Source organism: Crocodylus porosus, unplaced genomic scaffold (genome assembly GCF_001723895.1).
Source record: "Crocodylus porosus isolate Cpor-Errol unplaced genomic scaffold, CroPor_comp1, whole genome shotgun sequence".
Taxonomy (NCBI): domain Eukaryota; kingdom Metazoa; phylum Chordata; order Crocodylia; family Crocodylidae; genus Crocodylus; species Crocodylus porosus.
In genome coordinates, this window is record NW_017728951.1 from 24,836,045 (window position 1) to 24,847,945 (window position 11,901).

The 11,901-nt window shown below is 59.7% G+C and overlaps 1 protein-coding gene across 2 annotated transcripts in view; it reads right to left on the bottom strand.

The window, feature by feature from the left end:
* Positions 1-283: 283 nt before the first annotated feature.
* TRIM8 (tripartite motif containing 8) overlaps positions 284-11,901 on the bottom strand; it is a 28,457-nt gene continuing 16,839 nt past the window's right edge. For both annotated transcript variants that reach the window (XM_019555732.1, XM_019555733.1), the window contains 5 exons: positions 4,142-4,237; positions 3,134-3,367; positions 2,534-2,565; positions 1,903-2,018; positions 284-1,502 (listed from right to left, as the gene is read on the bottom strand). In XM_019555732.1, the coding sequence (XP_019411277.1) occupies positions 895-1,502; positions 1,903-2,018; positions 2,534-2,565; positions 3,134-3,367; positions 4,142-4,237 (1,086 nt within the window). In that variant the 3' untranslated portion in view covers positions 284-894. The remainder of the gene's footprint in view (positions 1,503-1,902; positions 2,019-2,533; positions 2,566-3,133; positions 3,368-4,141; positions 4,238-11,901) is intronic.

The following is an 11,901-nucleotide window of genomic DNA, read 5'->3' on the forward strand; positions in this document are numbered from 1 at the left end:
TGTGATTTTTTTGTTATTTTTTTTCCCCGTGTTCTAAAATTGGTTACAGAATAAATACCTGTGCCTCAGAGCAGGAAGTCCACTTTTTGTTTTATACAAAGTGCTTGTTACAGGAAATTGCATCAGCGATACGCAGGAAGGGGCGTGCCCGCCGCGGCCGCGCGGTCTCCGCCCTCCCGGAAACTAAAACAGAATTTATTTATTTGTTTTGTGGGTTTTTTTTGTTTTTTTTTTTTGTGTGGGTTTTTTTCCCCAAGTTGCTTTTCCCTTTTTTTCTTTTTTTTTTTTTTTTAATTCTCTTGTGCATTAAATTTCCTGCCATTGTGTATTTACAAATCTCCAAAAGAAAAGGAAGGGGGGGGGGGAAAATCACCCATAGGCAGGAGAAGTGGCCTTTTAAACACAAAAAAATAAAATAAAATCAGCCTTTAAAAAAAAAAAAATACCAAACCCCAAATCTACAAGGATCGGTTCTTATGGAATATGAGAGATTTTCTTTTTTTTTCTTAAAAAAAGGGAAAGGAAAAGAAAAGCGAACCAAGCCGTGGAGAACTCAGAGACATGGAAATGGCGAAGGATCTGGTCGTCCCCTTTTTGTTTGTTTGTTTGTTTTTTGTTTTGTTCTTTTTTTTTTAGGCTTAGCAACCCCAAACGAAGCAGGCATGACCCAGCAAAAGGGGAGAGGAAGAAGGTTTGCAAAATTAAATTAAAAACAATGGTTCCAAAGCGAAAGGCGCCGAGAGACCAGTCCTGGCGACGGCAGCAGGGAGGAGGAGACCAGATTTGATTTTTGAAAGGAAGAGGAGAACGAAAGAAAAAGCGAGGAAGGAAAAAAAAACCGGGGCGTTAATCTCCGAACACACGACGACCCCAACTCCGCGGCCACTGCGATGGTTAACTGGTGACATAGTGTTTGGCAGAAGGCTGACCGTAGACTCTATAGAAATCCTGGCGTCCGTGCTGCTGGGAGGCGTCAATCCACTCCCTCACGGCAAGTCCCGGGAGCGACTGGGGGACAGTCGGGGCGGGGGGCAGCGGGTGGGAGTATTCCTGCGAGGAGACTGTCCAGGGGAAGTGGCCCGACCGCGGGTAGGGCTGGTGCCCGCTGTGGTTGGACACCGAGGAACAGTAACAGTTGTCCACAGAGCAGACGAGGATTTTGCGCCCGCCGTACTGGGAGAGCACAGACTGCTGAGATGATGTGCTATTGGGGTAGTGGGAGGGGTTGAACACGGACCCGGAGTGGACGGGCTGGGGGCCGCTGGGAAGTCCGACGATGTGCTGCGTGGAGCTACAAGGCACCATGGGTTGTGCGGATTGGCCCTCGCCAGCCGAAGCCCCTTGGGTCATGTACTGGCTTGCGACCGCTCCAGACGATGGCTCGAGGAAGCTGCCTTCTGGGAAGGCCGCGGAGTGCTTGCGTTTCTCCGCGCCGGGGGTGCTGACGCTGCAGGGGTACATGGGGATGCTCTGCAGGAAGGGGACCGGCGTGCTGAAGGGACCTGTGCAAGGGAGAGACATGCGCACAGTCTGGTCAGAGCGCGCCGGGGCTGACGGGTGAGGAGCAGCATGCCCAGCCCTGATGCCATGCAACCTCCATGGACCCCCCCTTCCACCACGGTCAACGGGAGACTTCCGGTCCCAGCCAAGACTGAGGTTTCAGCGCTGGAAGTGGCTCGTCCTTAGCATCCCGGCAGGTACCAGGCAACGCAGGGAGAGCCGCTTGGCCAGCCTGGGCAGACCCGGGCTCTTGTGCAGCCCGGAGCCAAGCCCCAGCCCCGTGCCACAGCGTCAGTCGGGAGTGATGGGAGGTATCGGGCAGGTGGGGGCTGGTTCTCCCGCTCCAGCATCAGGCCCTGGCCAGGGAGGGGGATGCCCATGCAGGGGCAAGGGGGAGCTCACCCTCCAGCAGCTTCCTCAGCTGCTTCTCCTTCTTGGCGATCTCGTTCAGGAAGAGCTTGGAGTTGAGGTGGCCGATCTTGGGCGGGGGAAGGCTCCCACCCGTGCAGTTCTGAGTCCTTCAGGGACAGGCACCAAGATGCGGGGAGAAACCAGGGGTCAATCAAGCTCTCCAAGCACCCTTTCCACTTCCTGGGCCGGCCGGATGCTGACCGCCTGCTGGACACCCCCGGCTCTCTGGCCACTGCAGGCATGGGTGGAGCCGGCGCATCCCGGGCAGGACGCTCTCCATCCCGTCAGCGCCCCCCCCCCTTGCTCTCTGCTCCTCAGCCCACCCTGCTCTGAGCTCCCCAGGAGCTGAGAATTGGCCCCCCAAAGGTCACCCCAGGGGGAAACTCTCCGCCCTGACCCCACGTAGGAAAGGCCAGGATGGGAGACACAGGTTGCATTGCCTCCGTGCTGAGCCCAAGGCAGGCCCCACCCCAGCTCCTGTTAGAGCTGCCCATGCCTGAGGGCCCGCCCCCAAGGGAAACTGAGGCACAGAGGGGACAAGTGCCCGGCCCCAGTGCACACGTTAAGTACAGGGAACAACGTCCCCCCCCCCGCTGCCTCCTCTGGAAGGACAGGGACTTACCTGTCCATTAAGATTTTCACGGACTTGGTGTTCTAGGAGGGAAGAGAGAGACGCTGTTAGCAGCCCCCAGCTGAGCCCTGGGGGCAGGACTTCTCCCCCTCTCCTGGAGCCTGGATCGCCGGCTAGGGGGGCTCTCGGACGCTGCATTTCCCCTGGGCACAAACCTGCCCCCGGACAGCGCAGCAGCCCGTCCATCCCAAGCCACATCCCCTGTGATCCCAGCCCGAGAACACATGCACGACCCTCCCGACACCCCAGAGGTCTTCGGCCCCCATCTCTCCCAGCCCGATCACTTTGGCAGCCCTGGGAGCGAGGGGGATGATCAACCGAGGGAAGGGTGGATGTTGCCTCCTGGCCCCTGAGCTTAGGGTGAGGACCTGCAGGCCGACAGGGCCACCCCCTCACTCACTGCCCCAGCGAGAGTCCAGGGTCCTGGGGACAGCGGCAACCCCCTGCTCCTGCCGTCACAGAGGACGTCCAAGTCCAGCAGACACCAGGGACCCAGAGCAGGAGTGTGCACAGCTGGGACCCCCATGGCACCGAAGCATCTCCCACCCACCCTGCACCTGCTGCCCCATCCCTCCTGCGTGCCGGCCTCACCTTCATAAAGTTGATGTCCTCAGTCTTGTCGAACATGACCTGGACGGAGCTGAGCAGCTTCTTGGCCTCCTGCATGCGCTCGTTGAGGTGCAGCACCTGGGCCGCGTTCTCGGTGCAGAACTTGGCCTGGGCTTTGTCCAGGATCTCCATGGTCTTGCGCAGGTCCTCGTCCAGGATCTGGTGCATCTTCTCGTACTGCAGGCGCACCTCGTCCTTCAGCTGGCTCACCTTCTCCTGCGGGGTGCCAGAGTCAGCATCTGCCAGGACCTGCCCACTTGCCCGCCTCCCCGTGCCCTGCAGGACTCCTGGCTCTGCCCCCACCCAGCCCCTTGGCTTTCCTCTCCATCCATTTGCCCATGAGGATGCTGGTAGAAGCCAGCCTTGCCTCGGCACCAAGACTCCCGGGTTGAGGTCTAGCAAAAGTGTCTGCTTCGCAGAAGGAAGGCGTTGCTGGCCACGAGCCCACACTCACTTGATCCAGCCCACGGGGGAGCAACAGCAGTGGAGAGGACTTTGACCCAGAGTCAGAGCTGTGGCCGGGGCTATCTGGGCCAGCCCAGCACGGGGATGTTCATACGTGCTGCAATCCCCCTGTTCCCTGCACAGTCCAGCCAGCTCTCCCTGGGTCTGGGTGGATCTCACTGGATCCACAGGGCTGTTTCTGGCCCGGGTCACCCAGCTCCACCATGGAGAGGTGCATCTCCCCTTCCTGATGCCCATCCTCCTGGATCCCCTGGGCGTTGTAGACATCCTCAGTCCACAGTACGCCCAACCCTGCCTCTGCCAGGGAGGCTTCATGATCCTAGCGGACATGGTGGGAGCTTTTGGACCACCCTGGTTGAGGCTGGGAAACCCAGGTCCGCCACAACAACTTCTCACACCGAGCAGCCCCCGCTCCCTTGCCCCCTGAAGTCCTGGAGCACCGGTACGTGAGAGGTAGCAGCCCAGCAACAGCCCGGCCCCGCTGCCAACACCCGAGCCCCAGGCAACGACCCCGGTGCTGCCTACCTCGACCAGCCGCTTGTCGGACTCCAGCTTGTAGAGCTGCTCCTCGATGTCCTGCTCTCGCTCCTCCAGCCGGTCCTGCTGCTTCATCAGCATCTTCTGCAAGAGAGGAGGGGCGCGCGGGCGGGGGTCAGGGACCACCAGGCCACAGGGGATGGGGCAAGGACAGAGGGACAGCTTGGTGGGGGGTGGGAAACAGCCAAGGCAGGCAAGGCCCCAAGCTGCCAGGAGACCCCGCTGGGCTGGTTTCCAGGGGAGTCGGTCCCCTCTCCGAGCCCAGGGCCCAGCTGGCGGGGTCTGGCCCAGGGAGGGCTTCAGCCCCTGCTCCCTCTGCTTCACGGCCCTGTCACCATGCGGCTGTCTCCCTGGGTCTGGCTGGGCTGAGGCTCCAAAAGCCCAGAAGCAGATCTGGGCACCCAGACAGCCGGGAGGATGCAGGACCCCGAATTCATGCCCGTCACCCAGTTGCCCCCTCCGACCCACTGTCCTGCCTTCAGACAACTGCAGGGCTGCCCCCATCTCCACAGGACCCCCCTTCCCACAACGACCAGAACAGGAGTTGGGGCAGGCGGCCGGGGCTGACAACAACAGACGCTAGTGCTTTCCCCGTGCTCACGCTCAGCCCATCTGCATTCGGGCACGGGGCTCGGGTCTAGGCAGCCAAACACATTAGCCAGCCAGCCGTGCGGGGAAGAATACCGGCTAGGCATTTACCAAGCTTGCATTTGGGTAAAGATAAAAGCCTACTACTGCCGCCAGCAAAGAGAACAGCTCGTGAGATGCCCACTGCTGCCACGTCCACATTCCCTCCCCATTCACAACCCCTGGGGTGCTACTAGGCACTGCTCTTGCTACTACAGCCGCCGCTCCGGCCTCACAGAAATCCCAATTCCCCGTTCAAAATATGAGGTGCCCAAGGTCCTGCAGCAAGGCAGTGGCAGGCCTGGGGAGCCCGTCTGAGCCTCTCCGCCCTCCTGAACGGCTTCACCGAGGGTCAACAGGGTGGAAACGTGCCCGGGGCAGCCCCAGGGACTGAAGGAGACATGCAGTGTGTGGGCCTTGCTCCATCAGGCACATCCCGCCAATGGGGCAATGCAGAACCGAGCCGGGCCCACGCGGTTTTGCAGCAAAAAAGGGCGTCAGGCACAACCGCCAACTCCGCTACTCTCCGAGAGGGGCAATCTCCCGTCATCTCCAGACGGAGAAGGCTCCCGTGCCCCATGAAATGCACCCAGGATCAACATGGGTGCAGAAATGCCCCAAATGCCCGAGCTGGCTGCTCCCAGGAGGAGGCGAGGGGAGCACGGCCAGGATGGGACCTGCAGGCAGCTGCCCTCCACCCCCTCAACGCTGATGCCGCATGAAAAGGCTACGGCACCAGGACAGGAGGGGCACAGGTGGAAAGGACCAGGCTGGGACAGGAAGCAGCACGGAGCGGCGAGATGTTGGCGTTGGGGGCCAGAAGGGGAACAGCAGCGAAGCACAATTTGGAGGGGATTGTTGCTCTTCTAAACCCCCACCCAGAGATGGATAATCAGTTATTACTTCCCGGGGTAAGCAGGGGAGGGGAGGAGGGCTGCCGGCATTAGCTACGCTGCAGGGAAAGGCTGTTGCCTCTGACTTCAAGCAGACGTTTGGCGCTGGGCTGTTGTGCTGACGGGCCCGGGGCACCACGAGCCCCTGAATGCATGGATAAGTCGGGCCCAGAAGGGCCAGGCCCTCCAGAGCGGTCGAACCAGCCCCGAGTCCAACCCCTACGCAGGACCCACGACGTGGTTAGTGTCAGGCATGAACGGGGAAGGAAGGAAGAAAGCAAGCCATTGCCGTTGTTTGCTTTTAACGATCTCAGTGCAAGCTGGTTTTGTGGGGCCGAGGCTGTTTTCGGAGCTGCGTTTGTACAGCCCCGAGCACGGGATGAGTAATAAACAGGGTTCATGACCACCGAGAGAGAGGAGCTTGCCTTCCCCCCACCCACGTGCTGCAGCTGGGGCCACCCGCGGGGGAACAGCCCAGCAGCAGCAGGGAGGCTCCTTGCACGGCTGCAACGAGCTGGCGTGCACAGGGGTGTGGTGTGCCCACACCCACGCGGGCAGCAAAGGGCGGCACGAGGAGGATGCAGCTGGAATAAGGGCTGTTCAGCGCCAGGCACCGCACAGATGCAGCATGCGAGTTCCCGGCCTGTGCAGCAAGGCACCTCAAGGGACACCCTGAAGTGTGGGAGTGGGAAACCGAGGCACAGAGTGGGGGAAGTGACTTGTCCAGCACCAGTCTCCTTCGCTACTGTCTTCCTTCCAAGTCCCAGCTCCTGGAGTCACGTGAGTCGTCTCCGAAGAGCTACGTTCCCAGCCCTCAAGCTCCACAACTGGAGCGGAGGAGGAGGTCTCAGCGGCAACCAGTTTAATCTTGTGACGTGCGAGTCCACGTAGTGATCACGGCAATTGGACCGGCGACCATGAGCGGCTGGAGGTCCCACCAGGAAGGGACTTACCACACCAGTGCACGGTACGAGCAAGGAGCATGGAGGCAAGGCACCTTACCCGCATGGAGGAGCGTCATCGCCCTTTCTCTGCAGCAGGGACCGAGTGCTCCTGGGGCCTGCAGGAAACCAGGGCATCCCTGTCTCTCCCAGTCACGCCTATCAGAAACTACAGGCCGTACTGTTCGAACAGCGATTCTCCCCAGCCTCGCAGGGCAGCCCTGCTCTTCTCATCTGATCTTGAAACTGGGATAACCAGAGATCAGCTTCTTCCACGGGCATTTCCCCAAAGCCTGAGCACCTCTGTGCTCCTGGCTCTCCTCCCAAGTTCAGGAATTGTCTTTTCACATGAGACAAAAGAGAATATTAATGTGATTTAAACCTGCCCCTAGCAAGGCGATGCTGCCCCGAGTCTTTGCACAGCCCTTGTGACCATCCAGCACAGCAAACGGGTTGAGTCCCTCCCTGCCGGTGCTGGGGACTGGTACCAGCAGCACGCGAGGCTGAAGACCTACTGATGCTCTTGTCTTCTCCATGCACAGTCCCCAACCGTAGTGGCCTAATGGGCAGAGAGGGGCTGCAAAATGCTCTTATGGGTTAATTAAGACATGACAAATGAAGCCATGCCTAGACTGCATCCCATCACCGCCCAGGCACTTGCACGGCAGCACTAACAGCTCCAGGTCAGCCTCTTCCACTAGACTGACCACAAGGGAGCTGCAACAGGCTCAATGCAAGCAACGGCTTAAGGGCCGGCTCCTTGGAGGCTCTGCCGCAGGATCAGGGGGCAAAGGGAAGTTTGGAGGGAAGAGGATGAAGGGGAGCAAAAGACGGCGGAGCCAAGATCCCAGCAGGGCTATCATGGGCAAAACTGGGGGAAGACCTGGGACGTTTCTGTGAGTGCCAGTCACGTCAGCGACCCTTGCTGTTTACCCCTTGAGGGAACATTGGCAGGTAAAGAGACCCCTGCAAATGCTCCGCCGAGGAGGCGTGTGCCCCGTGGATCCCCGCAGGCAGCTCCCAGATACACGTGTGCATGTGTGTGTGCGTGTCTGGGTAAGAGGCTGGATGAGCCGGGAGGCTCCCCCCAGGTTACGGCCTCCCAGGTCCCGCGGGCAGTCTGCGGCGCAGCAGGGACGTGACGCTGGGTCTCCCAGCTCACACCTGGCTGCTCGGCCACGTCCTCCTGCCCCCCCGGCTCGCACCTGGGGTTTCTGCCCAGCCCGCCTCGCTCCTCCCTCCCTCAGCTGCTTGGAAACCCACCATCACTACCCGTGCGCTTGGTGAATCGACCACGAACCCACCCAGAGAGCAGCCCCCCGTGCTCATCACACTCCTTCGCCGGCTCTGCGCATCACCAGAGCGAGATGTCCTGTGCACGCCCCCCTGGCGCACCGTCCAGCTTCTTGCCCTGCTCCGAATCCTTGTGCTGGGCCTGGGGGCTCCAGCCCCTGCCGTCTTGGGGCTTGGCAGCCCCCCCGGGACAGGGACCCCTCTCTCTGTTACCGTATTGCTTTGGTTATAAAATCACCCCCGCACAGAACCCAAACCCGCATTTCACGCAAAACAGCTTCTTCCCCTGAACAGAAGTTGGGCACGACCTTAAGCTGCTACTGCCTTTGCAACCCCCCAGGAGAATCAGATACACAAGGCACGGGCCCCACGGGTTAAAAGCAGTGAAAGCACTCCAATAAATACAACCCTGAAAGCGTGCTGTCATCGGCGTTGTTACTGCGTGCACAAAAATACCGCCAGGTCGAAAATTGGGGCTGCCGAGGGCTCGATTAGTGTTTGATCCCAGGTGTCAGTCGAGTGCAAATTTTATGGTTCATCTGAAGGAAAACGAGGCTCAAGGTCTAATCAGAACAATATGGGAGGCAGAAAGGGGACTGGGTAAACCTACAGCAGGGCAGGGTGAGACACCTTGGAGACTAACTCGTTCAGAGAGGCGCGATGCAGGGGCTGGACCCAGCGAGGTCCCTTCCAATCTGTGAACAGAGACGGTACGAAACAGCAAGGAACAAAACCAGTGCAATGCAAAGGACAGGGCAAGGGGGAAGGGAAGGAGGGGGCAACTGCTGGGAGAGGCAAATGGTAAGGGGCGGAAGGGACCAAAAGGGAGAAAGCAAGCAGTGACTGGGTGGAGGGGCTAGAAAAGCCAGTCCAGGGAAGGGGGTCAGAAGCCAGTCTCAGCCTGGACCACGCTGAACACGATCCAGCCTGCGGATCCCCGAGACGCCTGCCTGGATGTGGGCATCTGGTCCAGCCCCTGCTCGAGGCAGGATCATCCCCGACTAAACCCTCCCAGCCGAGCGCCTCTGGAAAGCCTCCAAGGATGGAGATGCCGCCACCTCTCGAGGCGCCTGCTCCAGCGCCTGACCACCCACACTGCTGGGATGTTCCTCCTCGTCTCCAGCCTCAGTGTCCCCTGCTGCAGCTTGAGGCTGTTGCTTCTAGTCCTACCCCACGGCCACAAAAAAAAGCCCGTCTCCACCCTCCGTGTCACGGCATGCCAAGGATTTGAAGACCCTGGGCTGCTGCGGCTCCCCCTGCAATCCACAGACCAGGACAGTCACCACAACCGATGGGAAACCCGGGGCGTTGTACGCTTTGTACACATACGTATACACGCCTATACGTATAGACACACACATGCAGGCCTGCATACAAATGCATCTACACGCATACATTCACACCGACACGTACATGTGCATACTCATACACGCTCCCACATGGACATGTGTAGACACATGCATGCACACAGCCCCCTAAGAACATGCATGCACACCCCCTCGTACGCATGTGCACCTGCACACAAACACCCCCATACCCACATTCTACTCATACAAATGCTAACAAATGCCTACACACACACAAACACACACACACACACACTCATCCATACACAGATGTGCACACACACCCTAGGGTATCCATAACACCCCAAAAACAGGCATAAAACCCCCTTTATGTACATGCACACAGATACTCCCAAACAGAGCACACACCCATATCCACACCCTCCCATACAAATGCTAAACACAAATTCCCCCACACACATACATGCATCCATACACATGAATACGCGCATGCACATGCACACATATGCATCCACCCCCCCAGACATGCATACACTCCCCCACACCCATTCAGTCACACACACACACTGTATACATACATATATATACCCCTGTACAAATGCTAACACACTCATCAATACACACAAGTGCACACGCACATGCACATACTTATCCATACATGCAAATGTACACAGGCACGCACACGTGTGACCGATCCTGGGGGCTGGACCACCTCCCTTTCACATGTCCTGCTTCCTCCACAGACCAAACACAACGCTTCATGTCCTAAAAAACCCAGGGCTCAGAACAGCAGCGATTCCTGCTCCCGAGACCCCCTGCACCGCTCCTGCCCATCGGCCTAGGGACCTCTCGCCTGCTGCTGCGGCGCAGCCACCTCTGGGGTGGAACGCAGTCACTGTTTAGCGCTGCCCAGCATGCCGCAGCAGCTGGTGCCAGGAAGAGAAGGGCACAGTGCCCCGATGCCAGGAAGAGAAGGGCACAGTGCCCCACAGAAACCAGACAGGGGATTTCAGAAGGGCAGGAAGTTGCCCCAGAACAAGATGCTGGAGCAAGACGCTGTGCGGATGCCCTGTTCCTGCCCAGCAGAGCTGGATGTGACGAGGAATATTCGGGGCCTTGATTTCAGCTCTGAGATGAAAACCGTTGTCTCCTGCCATCCCCTCCGAAGCATGCTGGAGACCCCCGAGTGCTGCCAGCTGCCACAACCCCCAAACCCCTTCATGCATGACACAGCCTGGCCTTGCTCGGAGGATGGAGACGCAACCCAGGCGCTGCTGCTGCACGGCCAGCCTTGCAGAGACGCACACGCAGCCCCGCTCTGCCCGGGTCCCGGGGAATCACTGCGCAGAGCCCCGCCGCCCGGGACCAGCCAACACCTCCTTCCTCCCACCCGCCAGCCTGCCCTGCTCCACCTTCCCCGTCTCCCCCATCCGGAGGGCCGAAACACCCAGAAGGCCTGGGAGAGGGGAACGGGCTCTTTAACGATCTCTCCAACCCCCCCGGGGACACAGTGGAGGCCGATCCATTTACAGAGACAGGAAGGAAATGTTTGCTGGTCGGGTTTCATCTTACATAAATTTACAGTAACTGGTTATCGAGCAACGTAGGTCTTGGGCCAAGCCCCACTTCCTCCCAGCTACCCCCCCACAGTGAGTCTGCAATTCAAGGCCTTCAGCACTCACAAGCCTCGTCCTTCGCTAAGGCATCTGCTTCAGAGGAGCCTCCTTGCATCTCTCTGCACTGCTGAATCCCTGCCCATGCAGCTCTCCCCAGCACCGCGCAGGCTGGGAGCTCAGGTCCTCCACGCTGCAGGACAGCAAGCCTGGGCCTCCCCCAGCGCTGAGCAGTGCAGGGCTCCTGACACACAGACGCCTTGTCTGGGTTCGAGGGGAACAAGCAGGTGACCCGGCGCGGCCCCGCTGGGTTTTGCAGCCTGGCTGCTGGTCCAAGCGTCCCCAAGCCCCTGGGCAACGGGAGGCGCAGAGCCAGGCCAGATCACAACTCCCATCACACGCACCGGCCTTGCCTCTACCCGTGTCCCCCTCCCAGCTCGCCACCGAGTTTCAGCGTGACCTTGGTCACGTCCCTTTTCCTTTCTGCCTCCGTGCTCTCTGTGGAGTAACTAAGCACTGGCCGGCGGCTGATGGCACGCACCCCTCCTGAGCCCCCAGGCAAGCGGAGGACAGAGCCTGGCTGGGGACACGGCCTCTGTCCCCACGCGCCCCGTCGGGCCCACGGGGGGCTGCAGCCGATGCCTGCAAAGAAAGAAGGGGCCATGGCTGAGCTGGCATCAAGTGGCGCCGAGGCACGCATCGCCCCGACGTGCGTCCGTGGCAATCTGCACTCAGCAGCTCAGGGCCGTCCACAGCCCGTGCCGGACCCCCGGGGCCGCTCGCCCTGGCCTGGCTGGGCTCGCACCACACCCGAGCTAAGCAGCTCTGTCCCTCGCGGTGCTTGGATGTCCAGGGTCTACAGGCCGGGGCTGCCACAGGGAGGGAGGGAGCGCTGTTCCTGATGAACCTGGGTGGTAGTGGATGGGTTCTTCTCGACCTGGAAGGACGTGGGCAGTGGGGTCCCCCCAGGGCTCAGTCCTCGGGCCCACACTGTTCAACATCTTCATCAGCGACTTGGATGAGGGGGTAGAAAGCACCCTGTTCAAGTTTGCTGATGACACTAAGATGTGGGGG